We start from the raw sequence: 24,627 nt of genomic DNA, 5'->3' as shown, positions 1-24,627 counted from the left end.
CACATATACAGAAGATTTCACTTTCTCTCCTTAAAAAAAAGTCAATTATTATCAAAAGAGTCAGTTATTAAACTTGTACAGCATTAATTTCTCGGTAGCAGAGCTAATAATGCACAGGTGTCTTGTTCGTTCTATGTAAGGATGTGTGATTGCTTCTGAATGTACTGTACTCGGGTGATGCAATTTTTCACATTGACCGAGTTAGTTTGTTGGTACAGACTAGCAGACTATGTACCGCAGATAAGGCAAGCTGTAGGATGTTTGTGTATGTGAAACCATACCGAAGCCAGCTGACAAAACTTGTTATGATTCCCTTATTAATTATTAATAATTCCGACCAGTAGTTTTTAATGGGCTATGCTCAAGTGTTTTTCCCTGCACATGGCCCACAAACAGCATTTAGGCTCGTGCGCCAGTTTCATGCATATCACACAGGCAAAATGCTTAGTACATCGAGCCCAGAGAGAAGAATCCAGAGATCCTGCACTGTGTGCCTATTAAAATACTGCATCAGACTCTTCCCCTCACCAGGGACATCAGCTCCACACTGACACCAAGACTGTAGTTTCTCTAAAATTCTCAGAGTATTAAACTGGTTTATTGAATTGATTTAGAAGCACTCTTATCTTGCCTCTGAGTAGTTTATCCTCATATGAAATGTGGGTAGCCTCCCCGAGGAATGACCTTTGACCTCATAAAGTCACTCACAGTCCAGCAGCAATCTCTCACTATGACAGGACTTTATATTGGATGATTTTGGCCCAAAAGGAAAAGAAAAAAGGGTTTCATAAATAAGGGCTGCATATGACTATGACTTTGTTGTTTGTAGATAGTTGAAAGAGCTCCTAATGTGCAGTTAATGCGTTTTCTCAAGCCAACGCTGCAGAGTGACTGAATCTTTAAAGTGACAATGAACATGTTGGTCAAAAGCTTCTCCACTCTGTCAAGTCAAGCAGACTAAGGAATTTAGATGATACTCCAGTTCTTGCATACTGCTGACTGACTTTCAGTTTCATCATTTTAACCATGTCTGTGTCTATATTCTTAGATATGGCTTTCCTTTTTTTAAAGGATACTGTAGTGAGTATGTGCTTTAGGCATTCTTGCACTGAACACTAACAATATGGCAGGCAGGCTACAACAGTGACATCAATCGTCATAATAAGGATCTCCAAGACAAAATTCCAAAGCTTTTCCAATAATGCAGTTAATCCTAAATATATTTAACCTACTTATTCACGCAATATGTGAATAGCTTATCTGTATTCTAATTATTCAGTGAACACTCTCAGCACAGCATGTAATTCCATGAGCATTGGAAGTTTTATTTCGTTATTATGCCTCCATAGGTCATGGTGATTTAATAAAAGGGTCTTACAAGCACCATATATTATTTCTTCTCATAATTATGAAGTACTCCTGACCAGGGCTTAGAGACAGAACGAAAAAATCAATCAGTTCTCTCTGAGACAGCATTTTAAACTTTTCACTCTTTTGTTCCTTTTGTTGCAACACAACGTCCCAAAACCAGTTGAACTCAATGAAAATCAGTTGGCTCTGTTCCTTCCACATAGACCACATAACCTATTCAATTATAGGTTTGTACAGTAATACAATTATAGGTTTTCTTGTTAAAAACTCCCATACATATGGGATTTATGCATAGGAAGTAAATCACAGAGTTTTCCTAACATTATCATCATTTTATTATGGTTTACTTAATTATAATGTGAAACAATCATTTGTATATTAAAATGTAACTTGCAAAAATAAAAATACAAGCATAACAAGCATTATTCTAGGAATCATGGTTGCAGTCTCTGCAGAACTCATTTTAGGTAACTAACTAGGTAACTAGGTACCTTCATTATGACAAGATACAAACAAATAAATTAGATATTCAGAAAAGCACAGAGAACATACAGAGCTATTATTAACCTAAAGGTGGTAATTACTCAATTAGGCTTTAAGCTTCAGTATAATTATCCAAAGTAATCTCATGAATTGAAACATTGAATAAATTGACACAAGGATGTTGATGCCAGAACATTTGGGTGTCTGGAAAAGTAACATAAGCAGTAGGCAAGTGAGATACACGTGAGGAATGATTTTAGTAGCTAGATGATTTATGCACCCCCCCCCCCCCCCCCCCCACTAAATGTTCCAAAATCCTAAACGGTAATGTGTAATGTGATAAGGAGCACGTTCTAACCTTAATGCATAATGCTATGTGTCAAAGGTTAATTCATATTTTACGTCTAACAAAGAAAGGGAGAGAGAGAAAGATAAAGGGAGTGAGAGATTAAATAAAACTTGTTAAAACAAGATCTTGTGAGAGTTAGAACTGATTAGTGCTTTGAAATAAATGTCAATGGACATAGAATAATTTCAATTTCTTGCACATTATTTAAGGCTAAAGATGAAAACATCTGAAATGATATGAGCTACTGTTAGAGGGAGCTCATTATGAATGCATTTCCTTCACTCAAGGTGATCTGCAGGTCAATAACTCCATGACCTCAAAGACGTTGCTTGTGTTTTAAGTGTTCAAACCAGCCAACATTATCCAGCTATTCTTATCACAAAGGGCCATAAGTGCATTTGGAGTTCTCCAGATTGTTGCTTTAGAAATTTCTTTGCCCTGATGTCTTCTTCAACCTTTTGACGTTTAGTCACAAAAGTCCGAATTACTTTAGTACCTAATCCTATGATTAACATTTAAAATAAACCAGAAGACAAAAACAGATTTCTTTACCATTACAACTTGACACCCCAAGCAAGCAGCCTTTATGAATGCTTTAGTTAAGAGTCAGTTGTTTGATATTGAAGAACCATCTCATCTAGTGAATCAGACACACTTGTCAAGAGGCTAATTGTCCATTTAATTGAGTGCATTTCACTAAATCAGTCTGGGACAGTGATTGTCCTCACTGAGATAAAGACAGACAGCACACATTAGCGTTGAGACACAGCTGCCTGCGATCTTTACAGAATGCATCTCCAGGTATTGATTGCTCTCTTCTTTTTTAAAGGCAATCAGCGCCCTACACACACACAGCGAAAGTGGAGAGGATATTTGCAGCAGCTAGCATTTATTCAGCCATTTTCCACCTACTTAATCATTTACTTATGTTGTATCTGGTGGGTAATTGAGAGGATATCAATAGTGGCACAGACAATGGAATGTAATCTTTCCAGGTCAGTGCTGTAATCAATTACTCACTACTGTCTGACATGACTGTGGTTGCATCTTGTAAACTTATCACTAAACAAAGTGCTTCGTTCCATGTAACATCTTGTTTTTTCTTTGCAGAAATTCTTATATGAGAAAACATCCCCAGCACTTGCCTGTCTTCTCAATGAACAGTTTCATCCTGTTAAACTTACTGAGCATGACCTCACAGCAAGTGAGCACTGACCCTGTATAACACAAGAGTTAGCACAGTGCATTTACTGTAATCAACGGAGACAAACACTGCTATTTAGAGCCCCCTGCTCTTCTCTGTGTCCCAACACAAGTACAAAAATAAACGTATGTATGAAGGCACTGGAGCGCACGTGATTGTGGTTGAGTTCGCAATTGGCTGCAGGCAGCAGTAGCCGTCACGATTCAGAGTTGGAGGTTGAAGGTTTGATGCTACACTGGCCCCTCAGATCTGCTCCATTTGTCAGCTGCTTGATTAAACACTGTCCGTACACACTGTTCCCAAGGCATACATGTTACATGTGTATGAAACACTGTACGTCCCATATGTACATATGTATCAATTCGCACATAAGCTTTAGCCACATACCTTTAAAATGCATTAACCAAGATATAAGAAACACATTTCAGCAGTTAAGAGGGTGAACACAATTATTTCACTCTTTGGATCAGTCTCTCTTTTGTGCTCATGAACACAAAGCTCATCTCTGAGAGCTCTTTTCTAAAAACACTTATGGTATTATCATACTACCCAAATACAATTTCTTCTAGGTGTAGCAGTGGCATTTGGCCACTGACATCAGCATTTTACCCTGGAATGTGGTGTTGAAATTTAGCTTCTTGATATTGAAAATATATACCTTGAAACACTTTAATATAGCTCATAATGATTTAATGCCATGAGAACAGTCAAGTGTTTTCACTGCCCATTAGTTCTCTGTAATGAGCTACCTTGAGTCACTACCTGTGTTAGTTAGCGTCATTAGCTCCAGCTGACTAATATTACATATATTCATCTGAACATTGTTCACCCAAAGCTTCACTTTACTGAGCTCCCTAGGTGATAGCGATTTATTTAGTCCACCCAGTCCGTCACTTACAGTTTAACGCATTATACAGATTTAAAGAGTTTACATACCTGTCCAATTTCATCTTATTCATGTATAATAATTGTCTTCTTTTTGGCAAAGCACTTTTATTGTTAACTCTTGTTTAGCATGTTTCTGGTCCTGGAATTTTGGGCAACACAGCATGTTGTTTGGCCCACAGTGATGCAGGGTGCTTCTTCAGCACCTGCTGTGCTCTTCCCTAACAAGATAACCCCCCAAAAACCCTACAGTTTATAAGCTTGTTTATAAATAAAGCCCTGTCATTTTGTGAACAGACTTAAACTCACTCTACTCTGATAAAACAGATTAGATCACTGATAGTGATTTCTAAAAAAAATGGTGGGGTAGAAATGTTCAGTTGATGGCGAGGGGGATTTTTTGATGCATTGAAATTGTTACATCCTTAAAGAGCCCATATTCCATAGTTTTCATCCCCAACCTTTAATTATTACATTTGTATAGACTTATACATTTATATTTGCAAATTAGCCCAGTTTTACGCATTGTGTCTCATTCAAAAAGCAGTCTGAAACTGAAACGGTATAAATCAGTATAAACGGGCAGAGCTTATCTGCTGTACAAGCTCACATATATTTCATCAAACTGTTACAAAAAAAAAAAAAAACAGGCAGGATAATGCATTTTACAATGATATGGCTCTTTTAACATTTATGTAATAAAAGTTTATAATCCTAACCCTAATCCTAATCTTTAGTAACAAGGTTTTGCATCCTTAGAAAGGTAGGCGCATGTTTTTGCCAGTTTTTTTCTACAAAAGCAGGATTTGTCTGTCCTAAGAAAGCATAAAAACAAGCTCCCCCACTCACTAATTTTTGCAAGATAAATGAACAGGGAAAATAACATTTTACCAGAGTGTCATGATAGCTAAAGAACACTAATCCTATTAAGCATAAGCATCAACAATTTACTGACATTTGAGTGAACACAGACTTCTACTCTAGCCCCATGGTCACATCCATGCTTAATGCAATGTTGTGTTTTTCAGAGGCGTAAACCCTTCAAACCACATTTTCACATTCATTAGACTTCGCTATGCAATCAAGCAGTGAAGGCAGTTCTGCTCAAAAAAAAAAAAAAAAAACAGCCTGTGAAATCCGTCTTCCAATTCCGTCTTCACACCCTCAAAGGTGAGATAAGTATTCTAATCTTACGCTCAGGTGTTATGTGTCCCCAGGAAGGTGGGGGGTGGGGGGGCGAGGGGTATGGAAGCATATTCTTTAGACATAATGAATCTGAAGCATGCACATATGCTTTAAAACAGAAGTGTGAAATACAACATAAGAAACAGATGAGCTGAGGCTCAGGGATACTGTCTCTTCATTATAAAATGTAGACATGAAAGTATATGCGCTCCGCATGTCTGTGCACGTCTTAAGCCTACCCACTATCCTCTGCTTTTTATATTGCTTATCTAGTCTACAAAGTACATCTTTCAGTTGAAGGGCAAGTCAACATTTTCACTTTTACATTTTGGCTCATAAAAACAAAGCAAAAAAAAAAAAACAATCAACAAACAAAAAATAGCAGTCGCCTGAATTTGAATTAGAATCGACCATAATAATTAACGACTGGTGCAGCTTTACTTATTAAATCATATAAATAAAATAAATTATAAAAGAAATATTCATATTCCATTTTAGACAGCATAGTATATTATAGAGGTGGGAAATATTAAGATGTTATCTTCACTAGCTTCCTGTATCTGCTCTTATCAGACCCTAAAAACCCTAATGCTGGTCTACAAAGCCAAAAATAGATCAGCCTGAAGAAAATGGTCAAAACTTGATCCATACCTGGAGCCCTTCAAATTTCAAGTACAGCTCAGCTCCTTCAAAACCCATTGAAGGCAAAGGGGCTACACTTTTTTTCTGTCCTGGAACCGAGGTGGTGTAACGGAATGGCCTTAGGCATCTGCTGAATGTCTTCATAGTTCCAACTGAAGACCCATTTCTTTTTCTTTGTATTGTATCAAAATATCAGGTGCTGTATTTCTTGTATATTTGGACTTTATTCAAATTCTCTAGGGATATTTTCGGAGTGGTCAGAGGTCCCTCTGGATAAGAGCATCTATTAAATGTTACAAATGTAAAGTAGATCCTAGTATGCTTTTCTAGCATATCAGTAATTCTAGAATCACCTGTATGTCTTTGTAATCATGTAAAAACCTCTGTTTTTTAAAATCTCTGTTTTTGTTGTTTTTCACTTCTTGACATAATGTGATTCTGGCTGTTCTTTATATTGTGTCAGAAATTATGATTAATTGACCAATTGAAACGCTCCAAAACTACTGACTTCCATTAAAATTTATTTGCTCCTTTAAGATTGTTGTTTTTCAGATTCATTTCAATGTAAATCCATTTGCATAACAGCGACGATATACAATATCTGCATAGATAGAAACAATGCAGCAAAATATCTAATAAAAACATGTGTTCCAATTATAGAGCTGGCGATGAACAAATACATAGGAGCAGCATAAACTGCATAGTAATAAGTAGCTAACTGGAAGTCATTACACTTTACACCATTTTGCTAATTTGTTTGTACCAGGTATAAATTACTCCACCTGTTCTTTCTGTCTTGCACGTATAGTTGTTTTGTATTACTTTTTAGAGACATATACCATTGTTTTGATGTTATATTTCATCCATTTCAACTTGTTTACAAACCCCATAAAATGACAAACCATGGTAAACATTGTGTAATGTAGAAAAAGTGCCAGTTTTTGATATGTAGGTAAATCTCCACATGTGGACACTTTGTAATCTCGCGAAAGAGGAAACCGTTAACATACAGCTTTACATACGGGGAGAACAAAGTACGAGTGCCATCATCATAGTTATCATACATGTCAAGGTATCTAACGTTTATTATGTCAATATATCAATAGAAAAAAGTAATTTAATGAATAGGAACAACAATAGTGGTTTATGATATACAGTGCAGAGACTACATTTTATTGCCCATTGCTGTACCAGTGTCTAATTGTCTGTGACAATGAAATCCTTAGTTTATACTGATGATGCTATTTTTTGCTTTGAAATACAAGTCACACAGTTCATTTATTAAAAAGATGCTAATCTGCTGGCTTTTTGTTAAGCATGTGGTAGTGCTGTGAATGGTTTTATGTTGCTCTATTTTGAACACGCTGCAAGTTTAAGCTAGAAAAGGCGAATAGTTTCTATTCAGCCGTGACTCAAGTTTAAGTGATTTCGTGGGGGTTTATTTCCCACTTGGTTTTGGTGGTATGATGCACTCAGTAAATGGAAGAAATAGCCACACACTCACATTTTACATGCCTGTTTGTATAGGAAAGGTAGTTAGTTTAAGCACTGGTGAAACGCTGGAACTGCAGATATTTTAAATATTCCTTTCCCTCTGCAAAATAGTTACCCTTTGTAGACATTTAAGCGGCTCTGATTGTGAAGTATGACCTTAAGGCAGACCTTTTCTGAGAAGTTGACTTTCAACATGTGAGAGCTTTGTAGTTTTGCTAGACAACAATCAAGTAATGTTAATAATTAACAATACCATCCATGTTTCGGTATGCAATGACAACGCAAAATCATTTAAGGAGATTTTATGTAAGCCATCCCATGACTCAAATTTATCTGGTCATTTCAGTGAGGGATATTCACCGTCCTGAAAATACTCCAGTCCAACCAAAAGTCGGAAGGTACATGCAATCAACCAAGGGCATGGATATAAACTATTTATACACAGCACTGAGAAAGCAGGAGAATATCTTCAAAACACAAACATATAGGCAAAACAAATAACTCTATTGTTAAAAAGCTATAGTATTCATTGAAAAGTTAGTCTTACAGGACCTTGAAAAAAAAGAAAAGAAAAGAATGCTGAGGTTAGAAAAGCCTGTCCTTGAGTGAGTCACGGCTTCATGAAAAGACCCTTAAAAAAAGACATGCCTGTATGCTGAATGAAAAGAGACGAGCTTGAGCCGTACTGGGTAAAATATATCTGACTCTTTATCTGACCCACATGAGAATGCTCTATGGAGTGGAAATAAAGACTGTACCAAAGTGAATAGAAAGGTAAGAGTCAATCAGGATTCAGACGATTATGGAACATTTTGAACAGTCTTTTCCTCAGTGTCCTACAATAGTTTCGAAATTGGTGCAAGAGCTTTTATTGCAAGCACACTTAGAACTAATGCTATTTACAATGATCCATTACATGTTCAGGTGGCACTGATGGGTATAGTGTTAGTGAGAGTGATGGCCAAAGATGAGAAAAAATTCTAACAACAAATCTCCCTGCAAGAAACTCAAAGGAGCATATTTCAAAGCACTGTCTTTTCTGTGTCCCTTTGAAGTGTGGGAAATTGCAGTTAAAATCAATTGGTTCCATGACATGAAAACATGAGTGATGAAAAAGTAAAATATTTAAAATTGCTGATTAGTATTGGCTGGCAAACGACAAAATTATCCTGGCAGAAAGCTGAACTCAAAAATCTAATTTTAAGTCAAGTAACACGGCTTCATGCATTGCAAATAGACACTGTCTATCAACATAAATATGAAAATTGATTTGAAAAGCAATCAAAACAACACCGGAACAAATTAAAAGAATGAAAAAGCATGTATTTAAGAAACAACCCATTATTGGCTGTTTCTCTCTAAGTGTATGCACAACCTAAAACTAGCTTAAAGAAATAAGGTAGAGGAAAAACAGACAATATGACCTCAAAATAAAGCGGACGAAGAAAAGGTGTAGGGGTCAACACAGGGGAGTAAGCAGTCCAAAGAGAGAGAACTAGGAGCACAAGATTTATAAAGACAAGGGAGACACAGAAGCTGTTTAATTTAATTTAGAAGGTATTAATTTGTTATTATAGTGCCTAAGTTATTGCAAACTTCGGCACTATATCTTCTCAAATGAGTCAGATGGTATTTGTGACTGATAATATCTGTTGTTAAGATAATTTAATTGTATGTTAAATTAAGCAAATAAAAAGTAATTGTAAACACGGTAGTGCAGAAGGGAGTTCTCTTTAAAGTACTGAATATCAGTCCTCAGCAAAAAGTACTTTTGCCAGGGGAGTCCAAATAAGTGTGTTAGGGCTGAGTAACATGGACAAAATACCACATTGCAATTAAATTGCTGTGATATACCTTCTAATGTACTGACAATGCATTTGTGAACTCTTGGTGTGTTAAACACAGACCTGAAATATGCTTGACCAACATGTCGGGTCATGTTAATGCTCACAGTAAGCAATAAAGCTTTTAGTGACTGGTTGCTGTCTCATTTGCATGTTGACTTCTGTGATATCAATACTGCACTGGTCGATGTCATGATAACGACTAATGAACATTACAATGTGCCGTTTAAGTCTATTCCCAAATAGATCTGCCATTATTGTTTTGTTCAAATACAGTACATGTTAATTCATTTACATAGGTTGGAAAGGATGGCTTTTAGATGTAGAAGAGAGCAAGAAACTCACCATTAAAGCTGACATTGCGGATATAACCTAGCAGCTCCTTGCCATCAATGGTGCTCATTCGGGGGCAAAGTCCCGGGTATCCTGAGCACAAGTCTCGGTGCATGCGGTGAAGAGCATGAGCCATGGCATATACAGCATCCATCACAAACTGGACCTTCCCCTCCTGCTCATAGCTGGAGTCCCTTCCGACCTTCTCCAACCCTAACAGTCAGAAAAATATCAGAACCAGTTAACAGAACATAGAAACAGAGCAAAATATGAGATGAGGAAAAACGACAATGAGGAATTTAGGCACACACTGAAAAGTCCCTACTTTTCAGTCAATAGGGCATATATCTCAAAACATAATAATTAAATAAATAAAATCCAGTAATAGTCATCAATTCTAGATAATAGTCATTAGTTCATCACTCTTCCATATTTATGTTCAGATCATGCTACGACCTAACCCAGAATAAAAACAAAATGTTTCACTGGTTTCAAATACCTGTAATCCACTGTGTATTTTCACCTTTTTCTATTTTGCATTTTAAAGCCGATTATAGGATGATATTTTAATGATAATTTAAAAAGGATCAGACAATCTTTGCATATGTATGTGATGGGAAACATTGTTTGGTTCTCTCTTAAGCTGATTTAATTTAGTAAGAAGTTAAGGGAAAATCCACTTGTCAAACCTCTTGTGGACTTTTGTGTCTTTTCTACATATTTCTTCTATGGAGAACCTACTTTAACTTGTTTTATTTTAAAGTTGGCTTAAAGACTTTCTTAAAAGCCTAAATTTGACAAAACAGTTTAAGCCAGAGCCCCATGTCAATGGAAATACATGTATGGGGCCTTGAGAGTTGGATGCAGTGTAAATCTACAGTGGCTTAGCTCTGTGATTTAACTAACTACGAAATAATTTGTACGCTGCAAGGATAAATAACATGTCAACTAAGGTGGTAAAAAAGCCAAAGCCAGCAAAAGGAAAGTCTCTGACTAACAATACTCATACTGAAAATTATTACATGACTGAATATGGCATTATTACATGATAATTAGTGTTTTTATGATGTAATAATGTGTGATTTTATCAACAATTACTGACTTTTTCATTATGTTTTCATCTGTTGTCTTCCTTGTTGTCTTTCATTCATTTTCTTATTTATGAGGAATGTATGATGAAATAAAAGTATTGTATAACAATACTGATATTATAATTTGTTTATAATTATATTGTTTATAAATATAATCACAGACACACATCACATTAAAATTTACACCTGATATGTCCAGAAAGCTTAATGGAAACATAACAGCATATTTAGCATTTGTGCTTCAATGCATTTTTTTATGTTATGTTGGCACCAAGCTATCAGAATTGTGTGATCACATTCCAGCACAGGGTTTAATGGTACAAAGGCAGATGCAGCCTAAACACAGACATCTCAAGTCTGAACCAGCCATTCAAGTTCTATTGTTTTGTTTGACTGTTTCAGTTATACAGTGACTCACTCAAAAAATACTGGACGCCTGTTGCTGAATACTACTGAAGGAACCTTTAAGTTAGCTAGTTCAAATGCTAACAACAATGTTAGTGGCCTTCACTGCAGATATAAGGTCTAGTTCCAGACAACATAAGCCAGTAGGCCCAAACTAACACTCTGGACTTTGAAGGTTTTCATTTTAGTAGAAGTAGATATATCTACTTTTATAATTTTAAAGAACTGTTTCAAGGTTTAAGTTTAATATCTTCTTAGCCCCTTGCAGAAGGTAGGAGAATGGAATGACAAAGAGAGAAAGGAGACTTTGTCTGTCACTGGCAGAGATGAAAAGTCACTGTGATGAAATAAGATGTGTGGAAAAGGCCATCTTTAAAGCCTATACTTCCACGGGCTTATGGAAATACTATCTAGAAAATTCTGAATATTTATTCAAGCCAAAGAACTGCACCAAACTGCTGAAGCCTCTGGACAGAAAGAGCAAACGAACATAGTTTGCCTTGGGTTGTTGCCAGCTAACAAAGCTCTTCTCCAGCAATGGGATGTGAGAGAGATGAGATGTTTCATCTACATGAGTGATGAGTGACATTCCAAGCGACAGACAGCTTAATCATTGAAACTGGGATCTCAATTAGCCTTCACTTATAGAGCTAAATTCAATTTGCCCTTCCAGACACCAAGCCACATCTGCTTCCTCTCTCCCTCTCTCTGTCTCCCTCTCTCTCTCTCATTCTCTCTGTATCCTCTAGAGCAGACGGACATTGCTCTACTGCAATTAGATAGGAAAATTAGATAAATGACATATTAATGAAAGAGATCATCTTTTATGATATTAAGAAAAGAAAAAAACACAGGAGTGGTTTGGGAGCACACTGGCTCCTAATAGCACTGAATACATTTCCATGAATGGAGTCCCATTGTCCAACCAATTGTTCATCACAAATGTTGACAAGCTTGTCCATTCAGGTCACATAGCCGTGACAAAAAAAAAAAACAAAATTTATATTTATGCCACTTAACAGACGCTCTTGTCCAGAGAGACTTACAGAAGTGCTTTGCTGTTATATCCCAACACAGCAAACGTCCTACCAGGAGACTCTAATGCTACGTCACCTTTATTTCGCCCAATCATCAACTTCCACCTGTCTTTAAAAGACCTCTACTTACACGCCTACTTTGCTGCTTTCAGATGGTGACATTTAATCCTCCTGTTTGCAGCCACCACTTTGGTCCCGCCTGGTTGCCCTGTGGGTTGGCTCCACCCCTTTCTTCCATGCAAGGGAGGATGTGTAAGGGTCCAGATGTTACAAGACCTGGGCCCTGACGACAAGGCCTACCTCACAGACTTTCACTTATAATTAATGTTATAATGGAAATGGTTATAATTTTTTTCACAAGAATAAAATGGACCAACAAAATGTGGCTCATGTGGTCTATGGCATCAGTCAAAGAACCTATTGTAGCACCTTGTATTTGAAGAGTGTCCAAAGTCCAAAGACACCTCCAAGCACCGCCAGAAGAAGAAGTTAGGATAGATACAGAGATGCATAAGATAGGCACAATACTCAAAACCTGCATACATAAACTACACTATGACTGAATGTCAAACAAATCAAGTAAAAGTGCAAAAAATGTTGAACCGTATTTAAATCTCAAAGGGCTCTTGATATGGACTAGGTTTTGACCACTGCCATTAGGTAGGGAGGTCCATCAGGTAGCTGGTTCATTTCTGTCTTTGTAAGGCAGAATCAGGGTTCTGAATCTGATGTGGGCAACTACAGAAGCCAGTGAAGATAACATAGTAGAGGAGTGACATGCTGACCTTTAAAAATGAAAGGCAACTTTTGGCACTGTGTTCTGGATCAGTTGCAAGGGCTTGATGGTATGCATAGGAAGGTCAACCAGGAGAGCGAAATTGGTGGTTTGATTTTAGAGATTTCATGGTCTTCAGTCTCTTCATTGGTACCGATGAGAAGAAGAATGCTTCCTTGTTTTCCTTTTATTTTGAATGATAACCACTGTCTAATATCAGTTGCACTTATCACATTTTCTTTAACATGCTTGAAGAATTTTCCAGAAGCACTACATTAGTCACAGAAGGAATTGTTTGCTAAAAGCTTTGAAACAGTCAAATGACTCACAGTGCCAAAAGTGTCAGGGACCCCAGTCCATGCATCTGCACTCACATGGATTTGTGCAAGATGGTGATTTTGCAATGACTCAAAGCGTCTCCCATTATCACACCACATAATAAGCGGACACAATGATCCAAGCAAAGTCACAAGATGGAACAAATGAACTTTGTCTCACTGCTCTTTAAGAAATGTCAGTGCCTACCACATATGCACCACTGTGACACACAATCAAAGCAATCACAGGGACACGGCACATAACTTCTAATGAATGCTTGCTATAGGAATGACAAAAAGCAGACAACCGACTGCTTGCCAGAGAGTTTCACACAAGTCAGTATGATGAACAACTGTTTTTCCGCATACTGTGTCTAAAGGACAGAGGCTTTAACAAGGAAAGGCACATTTCAAGGTTGGTATAAGAGCCTGTAGAAAAACTGTGAGCGGCAAAGTGAGAAAAAGGAGAGTGTGCAGACAGACATCACGCAATAGACTGTTGAGGCACCGCTGTGTTGACAGAAACAATGTTAATCAGGGGATCCCACACTGGTAAGCTGGCTGACATACTGTTTTGTAGATCCTATCAATGCCTGTCAGCGCAAAGAATATTTTCATGGTCTCCTGAGCATGATATTGACTCATTTAGACAGGCTTAGTTTTGTTAACCTGATCTCTGGCCAAGAAGCTAGCCAATGCAGCTGCTGCTGTTTCTGTGGATGCTGATGATGATGTCTCACAGTCAGGAAAGTAGGTAGACAGCACTTTTGACTGACATATTAATACAGTTATTGACAATTCTATTCAGGCTAGTTAACGACCTCCTCATTTGCTGCATTATGTAATAAGATATTTACAGTGATCATAAACAGACAGATGTGCAGTTTAAGGGTTGCACAACTGAAAAAAGGGCCTTCTTTAAGGATTCTTTAGCAAAGGCAATGGTTAGCTATATAAAACCATGACGGCTCAAATAATTATTTGGTGGCAGATGGCCTTTCTTCAAAAAAAAAACTGCATGCTATTATCATTAGACTTCTCAAAGACGATATCTGGCCCTGGCCGCAAAACAAGTTGTATCAATCCAATGGGAAACAAATGCCTCTTTATTAGGTACTATTAGTACTATTAGTACTAAGTACTATTAGCAAACAGTTGCTCTCTCTATGCTCCACTGAGTCATTCAACGTGAGATACAATCACTCAACTGAAAAATGTTGGCGCTGTCCTGCTTTTCTAAATTATCCTTGAGATTGGTTTAAGGTCAACAGTAGCTAAACAAATAAGATATTCTCTGTGTTTGCAGATTAGTGTACTGCTTTTTGCTTAAGCTAAGTTTGTTTTGGTAATGTAATGATCTGTGATTGAGAATTTTGCATGTTAGTCAAATGGTTGTTTTCTTTAAAAGCTAAAAACCTACCCAGTCTGGCTGGCCTACATGGCTGTTTCAGTCTTGCACAGCTTCCAGTGGAATTGGTTTCCGCACAAAAAAGAACTCAGAGCTGTGTGTTTAGACAAAAAACTGCTTTCTGGACTATGTTCCTGCCAGTACACAACTGTTCTTTTCTAATGATTTCCTCTGTAGTCCAGGGCTGCCCACAATGCCAAATAGTGGATTTATTAGAGAGTATGAGTATGAAATGTGGGCAACTACTCATGAACATCTAGAAGAATTACTTTCTTATGTTTTGGTGGTACAAAAGGCAAATATAGAGGACATATAATTTGTTCCTTCACATTTATTTGTGTGAATTCCCATTTCTTTTTACAATGAACAGGAAATGTAATTAAGGCCACACATATGAATAGGATGGTAAAATTACCCTGATTGTTGGCAGACCAAAGAGCCGCTCAAAGGAAAAGTGTTGATCCTGAAATATTTCTGCAAAAGCTCTGTTCTCAGACTTGATGCTCCCTTGCTTGACATCGCTTGAAGGCAGAAAAGACTAACGATCAAGATTTCATTACGTGGGAGTTTTGATAAAATGATGCTTTTTTATTTCTCTAATGTTAATGTATCGTACTTGGTCATGCAGTCAGAGAACGGGGCAATCCCACATTGCAGTTTAGCTGCTGAAATAGTTGAAAGTACAGACCATAAACATACATGAGAAATATCCATAACATTGCCTGATATTGTGTAGGTTCCCCTTGTTCTGCCAATAAAGTTCTCACCTCTTGAGACATGAACAAGACGTAAGCAGCAGATCCTTTAAGTCCCTATGGAAGGCATTAAGGAACCTTGGGCACAGGTTGTTCTTTAATGAACCACTTTTGGCTACTGCTACTGATCACTGCATACCAGGAACACCCAACAAGACTTGTTGTTTTGAAGATGCTCTGACTCGTCTAGCCATGACGTTCTGCTCGTCAATTTGCTAAGATTCTCATGCTTACCCATTTTTTCTGCTTCCAACTTATCAACGGAAAGACTAGTGTTGTGGTAACGGGATAATCAACATTATTCACTTCAGCTTTGGCAGCATATTCCATTTGGGCATGGCTTTGTTTTTTGTAATAATAGTATGGAGTATAAAGAGTAAGCTATCAAATTTAGTTGTAACCAAAAGGAGAACCTGAACAAAAAGTGCCCAATTTTTATAGTGATTTTGTTATTTTCAAGAAAACACGGACAATGGTGTACTTCAGGAAATAATTTAGAGTGCCCTCCACTTAGCAGTCATCTTTGGCTCACTAACGTTCTGTCCCCTGACACCCATTTTGCTCTCAAATAAAGGGCAGAGAGCCATTAGAAGTGAGGCAAGTGGCCAGCAACAAGAGCAGAGTGAAAAACACCACAAACAGGGTTTTTGTTTAGATGCCTTTTGATATGGAAATGCTATGAATCAGGCTCATGCAGCAAAAAAAAAGTCCCATTAAATGGGTTGCATATGTCCAGTGCCAAACCTAAACTTTCATGTGAGTCCAAACACATTGCAGGAAATTTGTACCAGCATTTCTAGCCATTAGCCTCAGTGTGAGAAGACAATGTTAATAGCTTTTGAATAAATGGCTACTCTGCAGCGCAGAAATAATGCTCAACGGTGCATAAACCTCAAATCAAATATTTATAATCCCTGTCCAGCTGACTGCGGCCCTAGTGTATTGTCTCTCAGATGCTGAAAATTAATAGATGTAGCCAATACTCTTTCACGAGGCAATGTCAGAGCTTTGGTTAACCTTTGGTTAACAGGTCTACTAACAACTATGATGTGTATATTGTGTATATTGTGAAATACCTACTTTGTTTCAACTGGCTTCATGAAATTCTCAAGCCTCACCTCTAACTCGATAACTGATAATCTTATTTTAGATATATGATGAGAACAACAGTTCCCTGGAAAAGACAACTATGTTGAAACATTTAAAGGTAAAAGAGGAAGAGCAGCAAGACTACCAGCAAAAGGTAAATGTATACAAAAAGAGATAACATGAACAAGCCAATAAGTCTAAAGACTCAGAAGACAGGATATTCTGGAGTAAACCATATCCATATGGTCATTGTGTAGGTTGGGGCCAACTTGACAGCAATAATATAATAGTGAAAGTTAATATAATAGTGAATTTTTTAAATTACTAATTTTAGCTATCTTGTCAGTTCTGCAGGAAAGAATAAACTCAGTAGAGTACTGAGTATTACTGATGGTATTTACCATCTCAGCATTGGCAGGTATTTTTCCATTACTATTTGCTTTTACTACTGTACTCATTCTCTGAGTAAACTTTGTCTGCATGCCTGATCCCTGAATTATTAGGAATCAAAACAAGGGCAAAGGTTTATTTTTCCATTTATTTAATGTGATTTATAGGTTGAAAACCGAAAACACTGTGACGCATTTTGGGGTCAGAGATTGCCAGAAATAAACATGTGAACTAGTGCAAACCACGCTTGCATGTCACTATGTATCTATTCATCAGAAAAGGAACCAAAGTATGCAATATTTTCCTGTCTGTGACTTTTTCCTCCAGTTAAACTGGAGCAACAAAGTGGCCTGTTTTTGCATGTGTGCTTGTTTTGGATTAATCTGTGAAAAGAGGAAGACATTGAGGTGTATTTTCCACTGCGCTCTTCACTTGACCTCACTTTTTCTCGAAAGTCGCACTCAGTTTCACTCGAAAAGATTAGCACAGAGTTAATGCAAAGTCATTATTAAAATAACTCTCAAATGAATTGTTTGACAGTGAACTCTGTGTCCACTTATCCCCACTCTAGCGTCAGTTTGCGTTATAGAGTAATTATTACGTAGCCCAGTGCAAACTGTTCCATTGTGTGAAAGCACAATCAATCGTGAGATCTGGTCAGTGACCCGAAATGACCAAGTGGACAAATTATACGGTGTGAATGAATTGAACCAGAGAACAGTGTTAAACATCCTGAGCTCAACATACGTACACTCTGAAGAAAATGGTGCTTTGAATTTATATGAATCAAAAGCGTCAGTTGGTTGCACATGAATAAAATGTATTAAACCAATGCGCCTGCTGTCCTTCGGCCGACTTTCGACCTTCCACAAGCAGTTCACACATCTGAGTCAATTCAAAGCACCAAAGTCCAGTAGCTCTACATGCCACCGTGTGTGTTGAACAGTTACTGTTACTCAATGATAGCAGACACTTTACATGGTTATGAGAACTTAATCCACTAATTGTCCACTCCTTCCTTCAGTAGTAAAGCGGAACATTCAGAACATTCAATCATATGACCTGCAGTAAAAAGGTAATATGAGGCTGTTGAGTCCTTTAGTCCTTTAAAGTCATACCTTTAACTATTTAACACAAAACAGACAGATTACAGGTTTACCAATACCCTCTAATATACCCCATATACAAGCATCCCAAATACTATTTGAGCCATATTCAGGGTGCAGTATAGTGAGTAATGTAATGCAATGCAATGCAAAATCAAACTTCATTAACTTTCTACACACAAAATAAAGGTTTAATGAAAGGTTCTTCAAGTGCAATTGAAGAACCATTTTGGTTCCCTAAAGAACCATGTTTGTGAAAGAGTGTGAGTCAGTGGCATGGCATTGCTCAAATAACCTGTTGTGGCACCTTTATATAGAGTATATGAGGCCTGTTGAAGCACATTCTGTGGCATACAGTGTTTCATATATGTACTAAATATCTTAAATTCTTTTTATATTGTATGTGGCATATGTGGGACATGGACATGTGGCACACACATACACCAACACACAAAGGGCACACCTATACAGACACAAGCACAAGTACAAGTCAGCACTTTCAATTCCTCGCAGCACATTTTAAATGGTTAATCTGATATTCATGGGAGTATCCCTCTCTCTCTTTCTCGCTCTCTCCCACTCTCTCTCTTTCTTTTCTCTCGCGGGTGGATACTGACCAGAGGTCTTGCTGATTCAGCCATTTGTCCTGTTGTATGATTACTCCGCAGACATAGACGGGCTCTGATAAAAGACATCTATCCAGCTCTTCTAAAACTCAATCTCAACCCGATAATAAAATCAATTCAAACCACTGCTGCCGGCCTCAATACCTGCAGAGCCTTAGACACAGTTCCAGCTTTCAAACTGTATTCCTCACTCGTGAAAAATATGAGATGAGAGGATCTGACTGTGTAATTTCTTGTTTTTTTTCGCCCTATCTCTTCAGCCTTCTCACCATTTTAAATCTAGTTTTATTTCCTTAATATATTTCCGGAGGATTAGCCAAAAGTGTCTGTGTTCTGGAAAATCCTCAAAATCAGCTAGGATTACTTTCTATTGTAGACCCCAGGACATTGTAGTCAGCATACAGTACACTGTAGCACTCTGCAGACAACTGCTGGATGTGCTGGGACATGAATCTAAGTCTTTATTGTCTGTGTGTGTATGTGTATATGGGGTGGAGGGGGTGTATTCATGTGTGCGCACTACACTGCATGGCCTCAGACGGGCTGAATTTCTCAGTGTCGGTTTTTGTTATATGACAAAAAGAGAGAGAAAGAGCATCTTTTTTCCACGCTTTAATGATTCCCTCCCGCTCTCCTCCTTTAAGGGAAAGATGATAATAATCAGAGTATCTGTCAGTATGCTGTTGACAGAGGCATCCATCTGCAGAGAAGTGTTCTGAGTAGCTACACACAGATCAGACAGAGAGACGGAGAGAGCGAGAGACTGATGTGCTGCATCCACAGCTATGTAATTATTCTCATTATGTCAAATAACTGTGCCAGAACAATAACCATGCTTTCACAAAAGAGCCCCAAACGTCCATCTGCTCTCCACAGCTCTACCCATATGACCCAAACAGGAGAGAGAAGTGGAAAGAGGGAGCAAGGCGGTTCACTTTTATACAAAGGGGTACAAAGTTCACGTCTCCGCTAGATGTATCAACTCAGCAGCAGTGCATCTGCTGCTTTTAAATATTTATTTTCACTAGATATATTTGTCTTACCAAACATGTCCACCAATATGGTTCCTGAATAACACCAAAAAATGGGTTAACCTCTCTAGTTTCTGAAGATAAATGATTCTCTTGGCATTATATGATTTCTTTGACTTTCACTGGCATAACAAAAGCACTCCAAAAGTTAACCAAAAAGCTAAAATCACAAAAACTTGTACTGCCCTATGTCCCAAAAATGATGATGCCTTGAAATGAATATAGAAAATTCTGTAATTTCTACAAAAATATGAGAATGTGAACCTCAATCACAAGTAAACTATCTGAAGGCATAATTGTGGTATGCTATGAGGAACTCATGTTTGAAGGAGGAATCTCTAAAGGTGTTTTGAGGAACATTCAAGAAAGAAAAGCATCTTAAGGGGTTTACAGGTTTTTTACCAATACAAATCAAATTGAAGAACCTCCTCAAGTTAATACGTTCCTTAATGATCTTATACTTTTAAAAGTGTGGTATGGGTCTTCTGATCAGTGTTCCTCTTAATGACCAACACAAGTGGTAGAGATAAGCCATATTTTCACCTCACAACCATTCTAATATGCTTGCAGGCTGCTTACCCTATACTGTTCTTTGCCTTATATCATGGTAGTACTGTGAGGAAATCGATGAAAGGAATGGCCCATGCCAATGCTTTAGCAAGTGTTGAAATACCATTATTTATACCCACTGCATTTCCAAACTACACTAGCAACCTCAAGTCCAGGGGGCAAATGCACTTCAATTTCAGACTGATGGGTTCTTGCTCTGAAAGTGGTCAATGCTGCAAGAGACAGCCACAATCCATGCTCCTGAATACCAGGCTGAAGTAAAGTGTTTCTCTGAAGAAACAAACACAAAATAAATTTGCCTATCCAACAATCCGCTTCTTTAATGTAGTACTAGAAAACATGGTTGCACACAGAAAGTAATTCCACTTGCTGATGCGTGTCACCATGGTGACGGTGGACATGTACACGCTCCAGCAAGTCTGGGGACAGACTTTAATAAGTTAAAGGGAACATTAACAAAGTCCAGTGCTGTTGACAAGATGCAAGATAGTCTCAATGAATGATAAAAATATATATTTGACCTCCCTTATAATAAGGATAGTAAATCTAACTAACTAAATCTGATGAACTGTATTTCACCCTAGAAACTCACAACAAGAAATATGACATTTAGTCGAATGTTCAAACTTTAAAACAAAAAGCTAAGTACGAATGATCTATTTATACCTGTGCACTTTTTAGGGCTGCCAGGACGTTTGCCATGCATCCCCAGCTTGCATCCAAAGTTCTCCTCCCAGAACTCAGCAAACCACACATTCCTCCGGTTGTTGGATAAGGAACGGCTTTTGAAGTATCTGTCAAATGCTGGGAAACGAAGTGAGGGATTATAAAAGAAATACTAATGCACTTTCTGGAAAAAAAAGTGTGGTTTTTACATTATCTTGGTAGTCATAGAACAGAGAAATTATCACAAATAAAATGTTGGCATTCATTATGATATAACATTTTTATCAAATAGGGTAACTTTAAAAACACTTACAATCACAACCTACTGCTACCTGTACATAGAAGGCATGCCTGAAAATAAGTGAGTCAGCAGCAGAGGTCCTGTAATTTTTATTAGGTATCACTTTACTTGGATGGTCCATTATAGCTGCCTTGTAGATGCTCATCTGACCTTCAACTAACATTTAATTGAATATGTATTAAATGCAACTGAATGCTAAGTTGAATGTAAATGACTGTCTATTGAATTGCTTAACCCTACACCTAACCTCAACTCTCCCCTTAACCTTACTCATGAATCAACCTCTAAATCCTAACCCTAACCTTAACCTAAACCTTAACTCTAACCCTAAACCTAACCTTAAAAGGGTAACATTAAGGTCAGGCTTAGGTGCAGGATTACATTCAATAAACAATAATTTACATTCTACTTCAATTACATTCGAGTTCAGTTGCATTTTAGAGACATTGAGTTGAATGTCAGATAAGCATCTACGAGGCATCTACAATGGACCATCCAAATAAAGTGATACCCCTTTTTTATTTTATTTTATTCTGGCTCTGGCAATCAAGTCTAAGGCACTTTACCATCAACCGAAGCTCTTTTAGGCAGGATAGTGATAGCCCCCTCAGCCACTTTCTCCTGCTGAACAACGGGGGAGATCTTCGAGCCCCAGCTGTCCGACCCCACCCAGAGGAAATGATCTGTCAAATTGTTTCTCTTAGCGGCATTGAGGATGCGCCTGCAAAAGAATCAAACATAGGCCCTTTGAACGCTGTAACATAAGGGTCATGTTAAGGACATATATTTTACACATGCTCTACATGCATGGTTGGGCCAAGCTTATTTCAGACTGAAAGCTGGACATTGCTGCACATTACCTTTTTAATAATGTCTGCTACAGACATGAAAGATCACTATGCAATATGCTCATAAAAGATTTGTGGTAAATGAGAATAGCCATCAATCCTGACCTTATCTATAACTATATGGAGTTTTATGGGAACAATATGGGATGGCATCATTCCATGCCTACAACACTGTGAGAAATAGATGACTTAATTCAGATTTGTAACATATTTGTAACATATAGTAATTCCTGCTGATATAAAAAAATTGCTGGGATGGGTCCTTGTTTCTGTTGCACGGACAGATTGTTGGTGATAACTAAGGCCAATCATTGTTGTGAGGAAGGCAGGATGTCTAATTGGGAGACACACCTGATGTCGTCCTCATTTGTGAACATGATGATGGCACGAGCATTGGGGGTTTCCAGCAGTCGCAAGATGATCTTGTCAAACTCTCCTGGTCTGGGCTCTCTGGGGACTTTCAGAGACTGTGCAATACATACACCACCTGAGAGGGAGACAGGATGGGGGAAGCAGGAGATAGATGAAGGCAGAGGGAGGGAAAGAGTGAAAGGTGTACAGAGGCAAGTGAGAATAGGGGCACATGCAAAGAGAATGTGTAAGGGAGTGTGGGAGGAAGAGAAAAAGGGGAGATAATAGTATGTGGAGAATGACATTGTATGAGAATGAGAGCAGGAGATGTGTAGAGCGTGACAGACACAGGAAGAAAGGAAGAAAGAGAGGGAAACAGAGAGAGAGAATAGCAGACAGAGAAAGACAAAGAGACAGAAAGAGATGTGAGAGGGTCAAGAGAGAGAGGGGGAAGAAAAGCAGGTCCGTTTCAGAGTCTGGTTTCTTTCTAACAAGAACACTATGCATACAAATTAGAGAAGGAGAAAGAGGAACAAACGAATTCTGTTTCCCACGCCGGATAGAGAAAAATATGTTTAGACTCAAATGATATCTGATAGTGCCACCTTGCCCAAGGTGTCTGAGAACATAAGGTGGCATCAAACACGTCTCTTCTTATTTATTCAGCTTAATGCAATTCAGACAGAGACAGAGTCTACTTCTAAACCAGACAGACAAAATGTACAGATATCCTCAAGTACACAAACATTTCTGAAGTATTCTGACAAAGAGGGTGACTTCATAAACTTCATTCACTACTATGTCTTTTATGTTATTAACTACTGTGATGCATATCTAACTAACTTACTTAATAAGTATTCATACATCAATACACATATAATCAATGGAATCTGAGCAAAGTTTTAGTGATGTATAATTTCAGCTACTATGTTTACATGCAGAACAGAGGTTTAACATTAACTTAAAACAGCTAGACTAAATACTATCCATACATAATAATATTAGTGAATTTTGGCTGATTCTAGCTAGAATTTTCAAGACTTGAGTTTAGTTAGGTGTTTAGATTGTTCTAGTTTTAGTAGCATTTCACAGTGCTTTCTGCAATGTCATAAGTGTGATGATCAAACAGTATTTTTAAATGGAAGGAATTAAAGGAATGTCAATATTTTAAACAACAGGAAAGTCAGACTTTGCTGACATGCACGCAAACGGAAGTAAACACAGCCGGGATGTCTCAATCCGATCCAGTAGTTCGGGATCAGAGCCGAACGGGTATTGGCTATTTTAATCCAAATGTTTGAAACAATTTTACAGTGTAACACGAAAACATAACATAGTATCTGAAACACTTTGGGAGAACCACAAACCTTTCTTTGTTTTTACACCAGCATTGAAAATCGCATTCAGGCTAATTCTAATGCTAATACACATATAAAAGGTAAAGGTTTAAGTACTTATCACTGTACTATGTACAGTGAAATGTGTCCTCTCCATTTGACCCATCCATGGTGGTGAACACACACACACACACCTGGAGCAGTGGGTGTGGGTTAGTTTGTGCACAAGTAAACATGTGTGCAAAGTTCTGCAGCCTCTTTTACAAATTCATCAGACTTGTCATTAATATTTACTTTTAAAGCTTCATCAACATGCTGATGGTGTGCAATCTTAGTTTGAGAAATTTAAAATGCAGTTCTACTGAGATCCTGGCCATTATTTGATAAATGGGAAAATCACCTTTTTTCTATAATGACAGAAAGCCTGTTATCAGTCCTTGAAAAATGTGACATAATGTTCCTGAATGCTCCTGCTTCAAACCTGAATGCTATCCTAGCACACTATATCACAGTGAACTGATCTTTATTGCTGGGAATAAAGTTCCCAATCACCAACGTGACTTGTATTTAAAAGTGGACCGGCCATTGCTGCCAATATATCGTTTTTTTGTCTATTCTGGATTTTTACAGCTATACACACAAAAGTATTCAGATGCTCTTTTTAATGAGTGAGTTCAGCTACTTTATGCTGCACCCATTACTGACAAAGGTATTTAGTTTCACATCACAGCTTG

General features: G+C 37.7%; 1 protein-coding gene across 2 annotated transcripts in view; it reads right to left on the bottom strand.

Annotated features, from left to right (window-relative positions):
• Positions 1-24,627, bottom strand: part of grm8b (glutamate receptor, metabotropic 8b) — a 145,829-nt gene that overhangs the window by 39,558 nt on the left and 81,644 nt on the right. For both annotated transcript variants that reach the window (XR_011978536.1, XM_072671303.1), the window contains exons 4-7: positions 22,557-22,692; positions 21,924-22,078; positions 21,057-21,194; positions 9,803-10,003 (exon numbers count right to left, since the gene is read on the bottom strand). Coding sequence is in view for 1 of the 2 variants with exons in the window: in XM_072671303.1 (XP_072527404.1) it covers positions 9,803-10,003; positions 21,057-21,194; positions 21,924-22,078; positions 22,557-22,692 (630 nt within the window). In the remaining variant the exon portion in view is untranslated. The remainder of the gene's footprint in view (positions 1-9,802; positions 10,004-21,056; positions 21,195-21,923; positions 22,079-22,556; positions 22,693-24,627) is intronic.

The sequence above is a fragment of the Salminus brasiliensis genome, chromosome 2, assembly GCF_030463535.1.
Source record: "Salminus brasiliensis chromosome 2, fSalBra1.hap2, whole genome shotgun sequence".
NCBI classification, from domain to species: Eukaryota; Metazoa; Chordata; class Actinopteri; order Characiformes; family Bryconidae; genus Salminus; species Salminus brasiliensis.
The sequence above is the reverse complement of the archived record's forward strand: the minus strand, read 5'-3'. Positions and strand labels throughout refer to the sequence as shown.